General features: G+C 39.9%; 1 protein-coding gene across 1 annotated transcript; it reads right to left on the bottom strand.

The window, feature by feature from the left end:
- Positions 1–646: 646 nt before the first annotated feature.
- Positions 647–16,762, bottom strand: PPM1K (protein phosphatase, Mg2+/Mn2+ dependent 1K; the record flags this gene model as incomplete). The annotated part of the gene is made up of 6 exons (XM_080697950.1): positions 647–778; positions 3,718–3,852; positions 5,428–5,572; positions 5,823–5,988; positions 13,491–13,591; positions 16,323–16,762. 6 exons carry the CDS (start codon positions 16,760–16,762, stop codon positions 647–649), a joined length of 1,119 nt encoding a protein of 372 aa, XP_080554076.1.
- Between the last annotated feature and the right edge of the window lie 318 nt (positions 16,763–17,080).

Raw genomic sequence — 17,080 nt, 5'->3', positions numbered from 1 at the left:
AAAAAATAAACACTTGCAAGCAGTGCATTATGGTGTGCCCCCTTAGCTGTGCACCCCTATAGTCTCAGCGACTTGGGAGGCTGAGGCAGGAGAATTACTTGGGCCCAGAAGTTTGGGTCCAGCCTGGTCAACATAGTGAGTTGAAAAAGAAAAAGAAAAAAGAAAAAAGAAACACTTGCAGATAATACATTGAATAGCTGTCAAAATTCAGAAAAGAACTGAAGAACCTGTTTAAATGAATGAAGAACAAAAATAATCAAAAGAAATCATAGCTGCCTAAGAGTCTTAAAAATTAGATATTTATGTGCAAAAACCTGGGTTCAACCCCCAGCATTATACACAGGCACACACACACACAAAATTAACACTCATCAAGCATACCCAAACTACTTCTCATTTGCCCACTTGACTTAAGAGACTCACAATAGCCTAGCTTCATTACACATATATTTATACTGAGCATGAACAGGTGAACATAAATAAGATGGGAAGTCATGAAGAGCTACTATATAAAGGTATTAAGTTCACCCTAACTTTTGTACTGATCTAGAGAATTGCTCCTATAGGTAACATTTTTTTTCTAATCTGTTTTTGACCTGCTCAGTGAAAACATTATTGCACAGAAACTCAAAAGTTCAAGTGAAGATCAGGCCCACCGTCCACTGGAGGCAAAGCTCCTGCTAAATGAGAAGTTGATTGCAGAGTTCTTATATTTTCCCCAGGCACCAAAAGGAACTACTACTGCAGTGCTGTTATCTTCCGAACCATACTGTATCGCCTGCAAGGTTTGCGGGGACAAAAACATTGGAATTCAGAGTCCGTACAAAGAGAAATCAGCCTTCCTCTGGAAAACCAAGCTGGTTTAACATACAGCTCCTATACAAAGTCTTTCACTAGGTTTGTGATTATTATACCCTGTATCAATGCTCACAAAGTTATTAAATTGCATGTGGGATCACAGATGACCCCAAACAGCTACACTGATCACACTGCACTACAGCAATCTTGGCATCAGAGACACCAGTAGACTACGTACAGTGATGTGCAGCCCTAAAGAAAATACACACAAAGCACTTAGTGTGGGGCCCGATGCACAGTAAAGACTTGGTAAGTGTTTGCTCTCACCAGCAATTCTGATTCTAGAAATTTAGCCTAAGAAATTAAAAGTCTTAGCTGGGTATGGTGATAAATGCCTGTAATCCCAGTTTCTTGAGAGGCTGAGGCAGGAAGATCCTACCTCAAAATAAAGAGTAAAAAAGGCTGGGGGTGTAGCTCACTGGCAGAGCATCTCTGGGTTCAAACCCCAGTATCACAAAAATGAGTAAATAAGTAAAATTGAAGAAATACAAACTATAGAACAAGGTAATGAAAGTATAAGTTAGCATAGTGTCTTGGCAGTGGGGCAGGACTTGACAAATTTATTAAAGGGATGTGTGTGTGTGTGTGTGTGTGTGTGCACGCGTGTATGTGTGCATGCGTGCATGCATGTGCCTATGGAATTGGGCCCATGTTCTAAATTTCATAAGGACCCTGTTTAGCACTAGGCTAGGTAGACAGCATAGTAAGTAGGTGAATTATTTATGCATTATGACTATGCTTGTCCATCTATTTTCAAGCAAGTATTTTCTTTTCTTTCTTTTTTCTCTCTCTCTCTCTCTCTCTCTCTCTCTCTCTCTCTCTCTCTCTCTCTCTCTCTCTCTCTCGTACTGGAGATTGAACCCCAGTGGAATTCTACCTCCAAGCTACACCCCTGGCTCTTTTTATTTGTATTTTTTCACCACACAGGTGCAACTCCAGGCTACAAATAACACTTTTAAAGTAAGGTCTTGATGGGTATGGAGGTGCACACCAATAATCCCAGTACTTGAGAGGCTGAAACAGGAAGATTGAAGGTTCAAGGACAAGCTCAACAACTAATGAGACTCTTAATTACCTAGCAAGACCCTATTTCAAAATAAAAATAAGAAATATTGGGAGGCTGAGACAGGAGGATTGCACAGGTTAGAAGCCAGCCTCAGCTACTTAGTGAGGCTCTCAGCAACTTAGTGAGACTCTGTTTCCAAATAAAATATAAAATAAGTCTGGGAGTGTAGCCTGGAGGTAGAAAAGCCCCTGGGTTCTACCCCCAATACCACCAAAAAAGGAAATATGGCTGGGGGTGTACCTTGGCAATATAATATTCCTGGGCTCAATTCCTAGTACCACTAAATAAATAAATAACAAAAATAATGCAAGGACTATATCTTAATTGTAAAATCACTTAAAAGTCTGGGCCAAACTTGACCCCTCAATTTAAACTTTAAATATTGGAAGTAGACAAACAGCTAATAGATTAAAGCGTGATTAATGATGGCTATAACTCAGAACTACTATCTACTCTCATTGTCTATCAGAATAGAATATTAAATAACACGTTCTTTACTGGACCTTACTCAGCTCTCAGATTTTTTCTCTGACTGACACATAATCCCACCCACTCACCTTTTTGCATTTTTGTCTTTTTCACACACCCATTTTTAAGTTAATTTCATTCTATTTATATTTTGCAGTACTGGGGATTGAACCCAGAGGTATCTACCTTTGAGCTGCACTTCCCAGCCCCATTTTATTTATTTATTTATTTATTTATTTATTTATTTATTTATGTGGTGCTGGGGATGGAACACTTCTACCTCTAGCTACACTCCCAGACCTATTTTATATTTTATTTGGAAACAGGGTCTCTTAAGCCAGTGCGGCTGGCTTCGAACCTACATGATCCTCCTGTCTCCACCTCCCAAGTGCAGGGATTACAAGCGTGCGCCACCACGCCTGGTGCTTTATTTTTTATTTTGAAACAGAGTCTCAGTAAGTTGTGGAGGGCCTCACTAAGTAGCTGAGGCTGGCCGCGAACCTGCGATCCTCCTATCTCAAGTACTGGGATTACAAGTGTGCGCTACCGTGTCCAGCTCCACAGACCCACTTTTAATAACTAGAAGTTGACTATGCTGCAGTGTTCCTCAAATTGAACATTTACTTGGAGCAGTCTAACTCAGTGGCCAGTTGCTGGACGTGGGAAGCCTGGCTGACTTGGACTCTGTACCTCAGTTTCCCCCATCTGGTCCAAGTCTCAACTTCATAATAACCTAGTATTATCACAATTACCTGAGTTAATATATGTGAACAGGATAATGTCTGACACATAGCAACGTATTATTTTCCTATTATTGTAATTTATTATTGCCACTACTAGCATTTCCAAGTATATACAAAGTCAAAAACAAACATACAATATTTCTTTCTTTTTTATTTTCTCTCCTTTTTTTTTTTTTTCCAGTACTGGGAATTGAACCCAGGGGCATTCTACCCCCGGCTCTCAGTAAGTTGCAAAGGTTCTCACCTAAGTAGCTGAGGCTGACTACAAACCTGCCATCCTCCGGTCTCAGCCTCCCAAGTACTGGGATTACAAGTGTGCACCACCACATCCAGCTAAACATACCATATTTCCTTGGCATGTTAATTTCACTTATCTACCTGAGCAAATTGTAAAAATTTGCTAATTGGACATATTATGGAATCAAGTATAAAATTCACTGTAATGCTCAAGCTAAGCCACAAGATTTCAAAGAAATCTCAAATTTGTGGCAGCTGCTACAGGCAACACGGAGACCGATGCCTAGGATACTCCTTTACCCTCCCCCCTCCTGGGGATTCCCAGCCCAAGTTCTGTCGTGTCACCTGCTCGATCACTGCATGGGCTCCTTCACTAGGATCATGGGACTGATTGACAAAGTCGCAAATCTCTTGACTGTTCACCATGAAGTTAATTCCATCTGTGGTGAGGACCAGGAAGCTATCATCAGCATGTTGTAGCTGCAATTAGAGCCAAATGCACACGGTTATAAACCAGACCTTGCCTTCGAAGCACCTGGATAATTATAAGATTTTACCTGTTTGCTGTGTGGTCACATGTGTAAGAGTTTGTGGGCAAACAGTGAAAATGTAAGGAGTATCAACCACCGCTCAGGATAAGCCACACACTTATTTAGTAACACCAAGCAGAAAAGAAGCCAGAAAACCGAATGCTGAGAAAGCCTGAGTTTGAATCCTGTTTCTATTATGCAACTCAGTCAGCAATTTTTAGCTCTTAAAAATGTGGGCCTCTGTATGTTTTAAACCTCAGTATGTGCCAGGTGTGGTGGCGCACGCTTGTAATCCCCACGCTTGGGAGGCGGAGACAGGAGGATCGCGCAGGTTCAAAGCCAGCTGTGCTGGCTTAAGAGACCCTGCTTCCAAATTAAAAATATAAAAAAAATAGATCTGGGAGTGTAGCCCACTAGCCCAGAGGTAAAAGGGCTTCCAGGAATCCCAGTACCACCAAAAAAACAAAAAACAAAACAAAAAAAAAAACCGCAGTATGCTTTAGATTTGTTTTCCTAGTAAAATGAGGATAATAGTACCTCTTTTGAACAAAGCCTTGCTCATAGTCAAACCCATATTGGCTTGTACTCAAACACACATAAGTATTTGTTAAACAAATGGCAAACTAAACCTGAAACCCCTAACCAGGCACAGTGGTGCACGCTTGTAGTCCCTACAACTCAGGAGGCTGAGGCAGGAGGATCACAAGTTCAAAGAGAGTCTTAGCAGCTTATCAAGACCCGTGTCAAAATAAAAAATAAAATGAGTGAAGGTGTAACTTGGCTCCTGGGTTCAATCCCCATCCCCCCCCCCACGCACACACCATGGATGAAATTTTTCCTGCAATTAGTAAACAAACATTATTAGGAACCTACACTACTAAACTAGTTGGCTCAATAGTTTGAGAGAAGGAAGTATTAGACCCTCTACTGGGTATATATTGGGGGTAGTTTTAGGGAAATAGAGACATGATGCTATAAAAATAGAGGTGGGCGATTATTCAGGTGGGTAGAGAAGGGAAGTCCAGGACAGCTTTTAAGTTGAAGGTGATCCTGAATGTCTGGTTGCAAGGAAGGCAAGAGAACCCCATGGCTCAGGTGGAACAGAAACCAAAGGCTATGCCATGTTCAAGGCCAGGAAGGTAGGATATTATTTTACCTGAAAAGTTTATCTATCCCTCCATAAATTACTCCCCTTTAAAAATCATTTTGTGCCGGGCGTGGTGGTGAACGCTTGTAATCCCTGCGCTTGGGAGGCTGAGACAGAAGGATCGCACAGGTTCGAAGCCAGCCTCAGCTACTTAGTGAGGCTCTCAGCAACTTAGTGAGACCCTGTTTCCAAAGAAAGTATAAAATAGGTCTGGGAGTATAGCCCGGAGGTAGAAAGCCTCTGGGTTCCACCCACAATACCACCAATAAATAAATAAATAAATATCATTTTGATTTCAGTTAATCCTCCAAAAAGGCTTGGAACAATCCTGCACGCATGCTTGGTTTATCTGTCAGGTGTCCGTAAGTCCTTTCTTACCTTAATCCTCTTTGTTTCAGGCTCCGCTATCACACCACTGGTTTTAAGATCCAAATCTCCAATACTCCTTGTCATTGCGAGTCTACCATTTACATGAGGCTGCCCCAAACTATTCCAGGCTACAAATCCACCACATTTCTTGATCCTGGATGAGAAAAAGTTAAAAGACAAAAGATGTAATATGCAGAAAACCAAGTCAGTGTTAAACTTAAGCATGACATCAATTTATTTTAAACAATGGAAAGTTTACACTGAAGGGGGTAGCTCAGTGGTAGAGTGCTTGCCTAGCATGGGCAAGGCCCTGGCTTAATCCCCAGCACAGGGGTAGACTTCATTCATCTTCAACTATAAGGATTAGCTCATCTCCATAGAATGACTGGTCCATGTAGCAGTACCTTTCTTTCTCATCTTTTCTTTCTGGAGTATGGTCAATGGTCAGCTTCATGGGTTTTCCTTTTCTACACAAAATAGCCCGGCTGTCCCCAACACTGGCTACAACCAGTTCAATACCATCTCGCAGCAGGGCTACTGTGGCGGTTGTCCCAGAGGTCAGAAGGGTTGCTACAAATATTATAAAAAAAAAAAGAATATGAGTTAGTGGCAAGCAAATGATTGGATGTGGAATTTTAATTACACAATAAAACACAAGCATGATCAACTAGTGCTGGGATATATCACTCTAAGTTAACTAAAGCTTTGCAAATAAAAGGCAAATGAACTATGTAAGTAATGGCATGCAGAGAAACAAGTATTTAATTCAGTAACAAGGCTCCATGCAAACAGAAAACATTGCTAACCTCATTTGGTAAGCAAAGCAACACCGTCTCAAAATGGCCTCCATTCATACAAAGTAGAGCTGATGTGAACTTATGATTATGACACCTTTGTGTAGACCCAGTGTCAAAACTAAATAACAATGTACTTAGACTGGCCACTATGGTAGAATGACTTTTTCTATCAAAGTCAGATTTAGGTTTTTCTCTTTCATTTCTTACTTCTACCCTGTCAAAGTATTATCAGTTTACAGGCTAAGTGAGCCAGGCCAAGGGCATATCATTTGTTCTTCAATTGCTATATTATATGTTCTTCCCTTCTAAAACTTTTGAATTTACATTCTTCTTAAACCCTAAAACAGTTGAAGACTCAGATTCTTTTCTACTTATCTTTGTTCTGTCTAGACATGAAACAAAGCTACAGCCATTATTATATTAAGAGAAGACATTGGAGTCAGGGAATGTAATTCATTCTAGTTTCCCATAAACTTGGTGTAGTTAGAATTATTAGCTCCACAAGGATCTGACATATAGAGTCTGTGTTCACATGCAGGACAGGACTATCAGCTGCTATTCCTGTGGCCCTATTGGGGCCAGAGCATTACAAGAATATCGATATTCTCTAATACCAAATTCAAATTCAGTGTTACTGGGCTTGAGGTTACCTCTATTTTCTCCATCCAAGTAATTGTATCTTTTTTCTTTTCTTTTCTTTTTTTCTTTCTTTTTTTTTTTTTTTGCATCTCCCTTGGATTTATTCTAATAGTATCTATTTTAGGTTCTTTACCACTTGTTAAAAAAATTTTAAGGTGCATTGAGCCTTGCCAAAAGTGAGAATATGTGAAGTTATGAACTAAAAAATAAAGCAAAGTGGAAGAAATTTTAAAAAGGATAACTATTTAAAGCAGGTATTATCTCTAGTAATATTACTAATTCTTTAAAGCATCCAAATAAAATATTCAGGTGCCCATCCAAAAATTATTTTGATCATTAAAGGTAGATTTAGGAGAAATGAAGTACTTATTGACTTGACTCATTGAGTTAATCTTTCTTTTAAGGTAACTTTAAAACATCCATCAGTAATGCATTTTGGAAGGAAATCTGCAAATATATTTTCCAATCAGACTATTAAAATGCCTGCTTTAATCAGAAAAGCAAAATGAAAAAGTATGAATAAACTCTACTTAACCTTTCATAGTCATGCTGAATTTCTTTATTGAGCAATAGCATTTACAGTTACACCATGTTCCCATTTAATCTCTGATTTTGGAACTGTTGTGTCAAAGCAGTATTATAGCTTCACTGCTAATATATATATTTATTTACTTTATAACATAAATCTTTTAACATAAGTATCAGTGATGTTTATATTACAAATCATAACTTTTAACTTGTAACTAGCCAAAGGACTATACAACAATGGAATCTTTTGTACAAAATGAACTTTTTACAGCTAAACCAACTATATCATCTTCCAATTATTTAAAGAGCCAAACAAGAGGCATTTATTCACACAGGAGTTTATTCAGATGCTACTCAGGGAATTTTGTATTCCACACCTTTGTTCATAACGTCAGCAACAGCTTGTTTTTTTTTTTTAAGTGTATTAATTGGTTAAGATAGCAGTTCAATTTTTATAAATGAATAGTCCAGTTGTTTAGGCTTGAAATTCATGGCTCTGCCTCCTAGAATTTAAAAGAGCTGGAGTTTTTATCAACTCATCTTTACAGTTCCAAAATCCCAGGATTTATGGGGAAAGTTTCAAACTAACTCTTGACTCTGGCTTGCTAAGCATCTGAGAATATAAGTAGTAAATCTGCATTTATTTTCATTTAACATTTAACACAGAAGTAAACATTTTCACTTTTTGCCCTAACAACAAGATTATTTAACTAAGACATCTTTCAATAAGTTCTTAACACTCACTGGACAATTTCTACCGCAAGGCATCTCAACTAATGGGACAAAGAGGATGTGGGAACCTTCCAGTAGTCCAGGCTAGGAACCGCTGGACTCCTTCACCTGAGACAAAATTAAGCAGATCTCTCTTTCCACTGAAGCCCAGCATATAGTGTCCACGGGCTCAAGGTCTAGAGCTGCTGACCAGGCACAGTTCTCTGCCACAAATAACACGCACAGAGGCAAATAGGAAATTCACCCGGGAATTGTGCTCAAACATTACAAACCTGCAACACAGGGGAGAGCAGAGAAAGAGCTGCAAAATAAGGGGAAGGGTTTTTATGTTGGTGAAAACTTCACTAGTAAATTACATAATACTCCAGGAGATGCCAAATCAGTGATTCCAAAACTCAGTTTGCTCAATTTGATGGTATTTTGTAGTTGAACCTATTTTTCTTTTCATCGGAAATGAACACTTCTTAGGTTTTTTTACTTCCAAAGTCAAAATATATACAAATGCATCTGTACCAAAACATACCAGTGGCAAAATAGACACACATCTGCATTACTTACACACAATCACACATACATCACATACACACACACACACACACACACACACACACACACACATATTTGGTCTTTGCCACTGTATATCAGTACTTTTACTAAATTAGAAAATAAATGCACTGTAAATTTGTTTGGCAGCAATATCAGAAGTGTCCCAATAACAAAATTAATAGTCAATAGCACTGAATAATTGGCTTCTGACAAGTAGTACAGAGTTAAAATATGTGAACTACAGTATACCACCAAATTACAGGGACATTTATGTACACAAAGAAGGAATCAAAGCAACTCCTACACCAGATATAGGGGAGGGACACCTGCTAACAGTGCAGAATGCAGGGATTTAGTATCCAGAAACATGCTTTCACTAGAATGATTTAAGTTCACTGTTTAAATAAGGGCTATTAGGCTGTTGAGCTGTGACTCATATTTATAATTTGTCATTCATAAAATGGGTATAGCTGCAGCTTTCTCTCTTCTCCAGTGTTGCAGGTCAATACAACAGAAGCAAAATCATCACAATTTTGAATAAAAACATAAAGAGTAAAAGTATAACAACCCCCAGTAATTATTCAACTGTATAAATAATAACACACACATATATATAACTCAATAGCTCAATACTTATTAAAAATAGGTGTTCTAGACACGTATGACTCTGAACACCAAAATGACAGCAATGAGCAGAACAGTAATAGCACAATAAGAAAAATCTCTTCAATGCAGTCCCTATTTTTTCCCCAATTTGGTGGTCCCCAGGATAAGAAGGATATTAAAAAATGTTGCATAGAGCCGGGGGGCAGAGCTCAGTGGTAGAACACTTGCCTAGCGTGTGCCAGGCTGTGGGTTCTAGCCCCAGCACCACCAAAAAAAAAAAAAAGTATTTATAGCCCTGGTTATTTTGTAGTTTAATTCTTCCAATAAAAATATCATCACGTGAAGAGCAGATGTTTCCCATGAGACTCACAGTGCTGTCCATCAACGTCTCCCACTCTGAGTATCAGAGCACGTCTTCTCTTTTTGATCCATTTGTCCCTTGGGGAACTTTGCTGCTGTTTCAAAGCTTAAGCAATCTAGAAACACTTTGAAGAGTTTATAGGATATATAGTATTATCATCTAAATTCTCTACCACCTGGTTTAAGTGACTATTTGTAAATAATAAAAGTGATGAAACATCTGAATTTACTGGTTGGTTTCACTAGTTGCAAAAACACATATTACTGAAATAAATTGAATACAAAAAATTCAAAGGTGGTGATGAAAGAGACTGAGGAGGGTGTAGCTCAGGGAGGGAGCACTTGCCTGACAGGTGCAAGGTCCTGGGTTTAATCCCCAGCACTGAGAAAATAAAAATAAAAACTGAATAAGCCTCAGTCCCTGACCTTACAGGAATGGCTCACAAGGAATAAAAATGGGGCTGATGCCCAGAGGAGAGAGATTATGAAAGGAAACGAAGAGGACAAACTGTGGAAATACAGTGTCACCCTGAGTACTGGTCCTACTTAGATGTGCCAAAAAGAATACTACCACTCTTCTAATATGGTTACTGCTTCAGTTCCTTATTTTATTATTATTATTATTTTTTTTTTTTTTGCAGTACTGGGGATAGAACCTAGGGGCATTATACCCCTCAGCTATATCCTCAGCCCTGTTTTTTATTCTTTATTTTGAAACAGGGTCTCACTGAGTTGCAAAGGGCCTCACTAAGTAGCTGAGGTTGCCCTCGAACCTTGATCCTCCTGTCTCAGCCTCCCAAATGCTGGGATTACAAGCGTGCGACACCACGCCCGGCTTGCTTCAGTTCTTACTAAAAAAAAAAAAAAAAATTAGCTGGGCGTGGTGGCGCACACATGTAATCCCTGCACTTGGGAAGTGGAGATAGGAGGGTCGCGCAGGTTCGAAGCCAGCCACGCTGGCTTAAGAGACCCTGTTTCCAAATAAAAATATAAAAAATAAGTCTGGGAGTATAGCCCGGAAGTAGAAGGGTTTCCAGGAACCCCAGTACCACCAAAAAATAAAAATTAAAAAAATAATAATTTTTACCTAGAGACCTTGAAATCTAAAATGACAAATTTGTTTATTTTACCCATCCATTAGAAATCAATACACAGCATTCTATCTCTAGTGGTTTTGATATGTTTGTTAAAATAGGCCCCCAATACCCAAACACAATTTTGCCATCTTTGTAAAATTTGGCAATTTATTCAGAATAAATTTTTAAGATGTTAAAAGACTGTGTGTGTGTGTGTGTGTGTGTGTGTGTGTGTGTGTGTGCATTAGTACTGGGGATGGAACCCAGGGGCCTTCTATCTCCAGAATATGCCCCTAGCCCTATTTTTTCTTTTTTTTATTTGGAAACAGGGTCTTTCTAAGTTGCTGAGAGCCTCACTAAGTACTAAGTTGCTGAATCTAGCTTTGAACCTGTGATCTTCCTGTCTCAGCTTCCAAGTACTAGGGTTATAGGTGCATGCCATCACACCTGGCTTATAATAGACCTTTTTAAGAGCAAATTAAGCATCATTCTATCTTGCTCCATTACACTTTCACACAAATGGCTATTAAATGTAAACTAAACTTTAAGATATATTTATGAAAGTTCTGGGATCATTATTTCAAATAATATGACAGAGGAACTAAATTAAACAATATATTTCAATCTTGCTACTAGGAATAAATTATACTTGTGGTTAAATTTCTTTATAGGACTATTTGATTATATGACAGTCATTTATGAAGAGTTTCTAAAACTCACTAGTTAAATAAATGCTCTAAGTTCAAAATTCCCTTCAATTATAATCTATTGTTTAGTAAATAAAGTCTTCTCAATTATACACCAAATCAAGTATTGCTGGTGTTAAGCATCTACATTGATCAGACCCTTTTCAAAAAGGCTGACTGTACCCATGAAGGGTTAATGTGTTTGGGTTTTGGCCCCACACCAAGTTTCTAGAACATTTTCCTCTGAAAACCTTGCCCTTTAGCTGCGTCTGTTTGCAGAATGTCTGGGGCATACCACCCACACCACAGCCCATCAACACCTTGGTGTTGTAGCCACTCAGAGTCACCTGATATTGGATGAAATTAGAGCATAGTCTGCTTATTTATTTATATTTATTTTTGTTCATATTTTTATTTAATTTTATTAGTTATAATAATAAAAGAAATTCTTGTTTTATTTTTTCAGTTAATAAGAACTATAAGAAAGTGTTTCACTTCCTCTTTTTTTATGTGTTTTCCCCACTAGAAAGAAAAACTAAATCTTAGCATGTACTTCACCCTCTCTCAGCTCCTGTGTTCTTAAAGGTGAGGAGAGGGTTTGAGGAAGGGGAAAAGTCCAAAGGAATGAAAAAGAGGAGAGAATGGGCCTGAATAATCTACAAACTCAAAGAGAAACCTCTGGTCAAAAGGAGAGTGACGTAGTGTGTTTCTGAGGAGCATAATGATAAGGTTCTCAAAAATAAAAAGACCAGGAAGGGGATAGGTGTTGGGGGGTGCACACCTGTAACCCCAGTAACAGAAACAGAAAGATCGCAAGTTCACAGCCCATCTCAGCAATTTAGGGAGATTCTCAGCAACCTAGCGAGACCCTGTTTCAAAAAATAAAAATAAAAAGAGCTGGGGTGGGCATAGCTGGGAGGTAGAATACCCCTGGCTTCAATCCCCCAGTACCACCATCAAAAAGAAAAAACAAAGAAAGTTTCAGAAAATAGTAGGGCGGGGCTGGGTTACAGCTCAGTCAAGCGCTGGCCTAACATGCAGGACCCTGGGGTAGATCCATCCCACCACACCCCAGGAAGGGAGAGAGTGACCCCAAAAGAAATACCTCTCAAAATGGATAACAGAGCCACCTTCTCCCTTCCTCGTCAAATAAGGACTTTTGAGAGAGGCCAGGCTGGGTGCCAGGAAACTTCCAGCCCTGATCTGAAGTGGTGGCTCCCCCTTCTTGAGTGTCAGATCCTTTTCAGTAAAATGGGGAGATTTTCCATCCCTAGCACTCCAACTGACACCTGTGAAAATGGCATTCTATACTGGGCTTTTCTTTTTAAGGAAAAAGAAGGAACACACAGAGATTAATCTGACTGCATGTTTGATTTTCAAATCACTTTTCAGGCATAGGTTCTATCTATGGCTCCTGCAGAAATTTGCAAGGTTAACCTTATCAGCAAAAGATTTGGGCCAGCCACCCACAAAACACTGGTTACATTTTCCTGAAATAGTTTTGATAAGTTTAGTCAAAACCAGAAATATTTTACTTTCAACATTCAAGGACATACAGTAGACAATTTTTTATTTGATTGGCATGCCCTTGTATTTAATGAAAATAAAAATATCACTAGTTACTATGGGAAAGCTACAGAATCAAGATTTTTTAGAAGTGGGAGAAAAATATTCTTCTTCTGATTATACCAATTGGTGTAAATTAGCCATTTTTAAAATTTAGGCTCTATTAGCAATTTTCTTCTGATCTGAACAATTATCACCCTACCTAGATATGATTATCCTGCAGGCGATCCTCTCAGAAACACTTTATCCATAAAGCAAGAAATCAAACACATCAAAACACTTTTAAAATCTTTTCAAAATTAAAATCCAATAGCAGAACCATTTTAGAACTTCCCTTTCTGAAAAGCTTTCATTTTATAAAAGTGAGATACTGACATTAGTTTGGATTCCACAGAGCATTTAAAGTGATTTTTATATAAATCTCCTACATAAATTTCCTTACAAATAAGCATACACTAAAATTCCCACCCCCTAAGGGCTAAATTGTTTTTACCTCCCCTCCCCAAGGCTTTGAGGAATGTGATCATTCTACATACCATCAGGAGACAGGTGGGCATGACTCTCAAAGGCTTTTTCTATTTCTAGAAAAGCCAAGGTCAACACAGTTTCCAAGTTCTTCTCTTTAGGAAGCAAATCCCTTTGTGGAAAGAAAGAAAAGTCCAAACGGTTATTTCACAATAAGTTTCTCACAGTTGCCAGCAAGGTCCCTCTATACAATGGACCTCACACTCCCCCTTCAGATGCTTGAGGAATGTTTAGTGGGCATCTACAATACTATGTATTGGCCACTGAGATTAAAAAAAAAAAAAAACCACCTTTTTTTTTTTTTGGTTGATTGGCTTGAGGATTGAACCCAAGGCTTCATGCATGTGATACTCAAGGTTTATTTTTTGGGGGGAGGGGGGGTTGTACTGGAGATTAAATCCAGAGGCATTCTACCTCTGATGCTATTTTAACTTTCTACCACCAGCCCTATTTTATGTTTTATTTTGAAACAGGGCCTTTCTAAGTTGCTGAAGCTGGTCTTGAACCTGCGATCCTTCTGTCTCAGCCTCCTAAGTACTTGGATTAGAGACGTGAATCACCATGCCAGGCATGATCAGCTTTTAAGGATATAAAAACTAAGTATGGCCAGGGATGTAGCTCAGTCACCGCACACTCACCTAGCATGGAAGAGGCCTGAGTTTGGTCCCTAGCACCAAAATAATAAACGTAAAAATCCAAGTCCCTGTTCTTAAATAATTCATCCTCACCCACAAAACCCTGAGAAATCAAAAATTCCTCCATGGGCCTGGCACAGTGACAGGCAGCACACATGGAGTCCCAGGGCTCAGAAGGCTGAGGTGGGAGAATCCCTTGGGTACAGGAGTTAGAAACCAGTCAAGCCATTACAGAAAAGCTCCCCCCAAAAGAACTTCATATTAATTTACACTAATGAGTTCTTTTCTATGGAATGAGGTAAAATATGCATAAGTCAACTGATAAACTATACACAAGAAGACAAGAAATGATGCCTGGTCATAACTCTGCCATGTTTTCCTTGTTCAATTCTAGCAGCAGAGTGATGCTTAAAAATATAAAAATTGAGCCAGATGCCTGGCGTGGTGGTGCACGCTTGTAATCCCAGCATTCAGGAGGCTGAGACCTGGAGGATCGCAGTTCGCAGACAGCCTCAGCTACTTAGTGAGGCCCTCTGCAACTCAGTGAGACCCAGTTTCAAAATAAAGAATAAAAAATAGGGCAGGGGGTGTAGCTCAGAGGTCAAATGCCTCTGGGTTCCATCCCCAGACCTGAAAAAAAAAAAAAAATTGAGCCAGGCGTGGTGATGCACACTCGTAATACCAGTACTTGAGAGGCTGAGACAGGAGGATCACGGGTTTTGGGCCAGCCTCAACTAATTAGTGAAGCCTTTTGCAACTTAGTGAGACTGTTTTTCAAAATAAAAAATAGGGCTGGGAGTATAGCTCAGAGGTAGACTGTCCCTGGGTTCGATCCCCAGTACCACAAAATAAAAATTAAAAATTGGGTAAAATAATTATATTTTTGTGGTACTAGGGGTGGAACCCAGGGGCTTTTCTACCTCTTGGCTATACTTCCAGACCAATTCTATGCTTTATTTGGAAACAGGGTCTCACTAAGTTACTGAGAGCCTCACTAAGTAGCTGAGGCTGGCTTCGAACCTGTGTGATCCTCCTATCTCAGCCTCCCAAGCGCTGGGATTACAAGCGTGTGCCACCACACCCATCTAAAATAATTATTTAAAGGGCTCCAAAACACACACATTAAATGCATTTTCCCCATATTAAGGTCAATTTTTTTTTGGGGGGGGTGATTTTTTTTGGGGGGGTTCCTGGAAACCCTTCTACCTCTGGGCTACACTCCCAAACCTATTTTTATACTTTTTTTTATTTGGAAACAGGGTCTCTTAAGCCAGCATGGCTGGCTTTGAACCTGTACGATCCTCCTGTCTCTGCCTCCCAAGCACAGGGATTATAAGCGTGCGCCACCACGCCTGGCTAAGGTCAATTTTCTAAAGTTATTTTCAACCAACTATTCAAAGCTATTCATATTACTTAGAAGTAATTACCACTTATTAAGGCCCTTACTATAAGCCATGCACTGAAAGGAGTCAATGCTTCTCATCGGGCACCTCATGGACCTTATGCTGATTCACTCAAAATGATCATAAATCAAGTGCTGTGGAGTCTAGAAAATGCTTTCCCATAGGAATTGTTAAAACATACATTTCCAAAGTGGAAATAATCATCAGTAGTAAATGGCATGTTTAAATGACTATTCATTCATGAAGTGGCAGTGTAAAATCACTCAAGAGACTCAGTTTACACTGCGTGTCTCAGCCAAAGGGTGAAAGTTTCAGCATGAAACGCAGGGGAATGGCAAATTCCAGAAGCAAAGTTAGTCTGGGCATGGTGGCCAATGCCTGTAAACCCAGTACTTAGGAGGCTGAGACATGAGGATTGCAGGTTTGAGGCCACTCTCAGAACCTTAGTGAGACCCTCAGCCGGGCGTGGTGGCGCACGCTTGTAATCCCCGCGCTTGGAAGGCGGAGATAGGAGGATGGCGCTGGTTCGAAGCCAGCCACGCTGGCTTAGGAGACCCTGTTTCCAAATAAAAATATAAAATAGGTCTGGGAGTGTAGCCCAGAGGTAGAAGGGTTCCAGGAATCCCAGTACCACCAAAAATAAAATAAAATAAAATAAAATAAAATAAAATAAAATAAAATAGGGTTGGGGTGCGGCTCAGAGATAGAATGCCCCTGGGTCAACCACCAGTTACACACACACACACACACACACACACACACACACACACACACACACACACACAATGAAAGTGATTGTACATACACAATGCATTTCTCCATGTGGGTGTGACAGAAGTTAGCAGCTGCCGGTCCTCCATGTCCATCATACACTGCAAAGTACTGGACCTCCTCCGTCAGCTGAGCAAAGTCAAACCGATCTTCATTCTCCTTCCGTTTGCCAATGTGGGAGGCGCAGCCCACCTTTTCCAAGCTAATTTTGGGAATGGGCTTGCCATACTTAATGCTGGGCGGCAACAGAATTGGCTCATCGATACGGTTATCCCAGATCCCAAAGCTGTCCCAGGTGGCTGGACGCCCGCTACCGTCGGGGTCAAAACGGGAGCACCTGGGCTCTGAGGTGGAGCTGAGACAGGAGGGGGTCACCCGCCTGTCGTCCTGCAGCAGGCGGGAGCTTAGCAGCACTCTCCTTCTCACCTGGGTCCCCCCACTTCTAACCAGGGTCATTAAGGCAGCCGTTGACATAACTCAACTCCAAAGGCCGCTGTACCGAGGGACGGTCACTGGACAGTAAGGGAATGTCTTCAAGAAAAATACCCCTGGGAAAAGAGAGAGAGAGACTTCATCAATGACATATAACTGGTGTGAAACCAGGCACCACCAACACAAAAGCCACAAAAGATCCGCTGGAAAACGTGTGTCATATTAATATTATATATTGGGTAGATACCCAGCAGCCTATTGCTAAGAATAATGAATCAGTTTACCCCATTCAGAGTGTTTAAAGTCTATAAAGATTTGACAGTGGGCACATACACAGAACATGTGCCCCTCCGAATGCAG

This window comes from Muscardinus avellanarius, assembly GCF_963383645.1.
Source record: "Muscardinus avellanarius genome assembly, chromosome: 6".
NCBI lineage: Eukaryota > Metazoa > Chordata > Mammalia > Rodentia > Gliridae > Muscardinus > Muscardinus avellanarius.
This window is presented reverse-complemented; position numbering and strand designations above follow the sequence as displayed.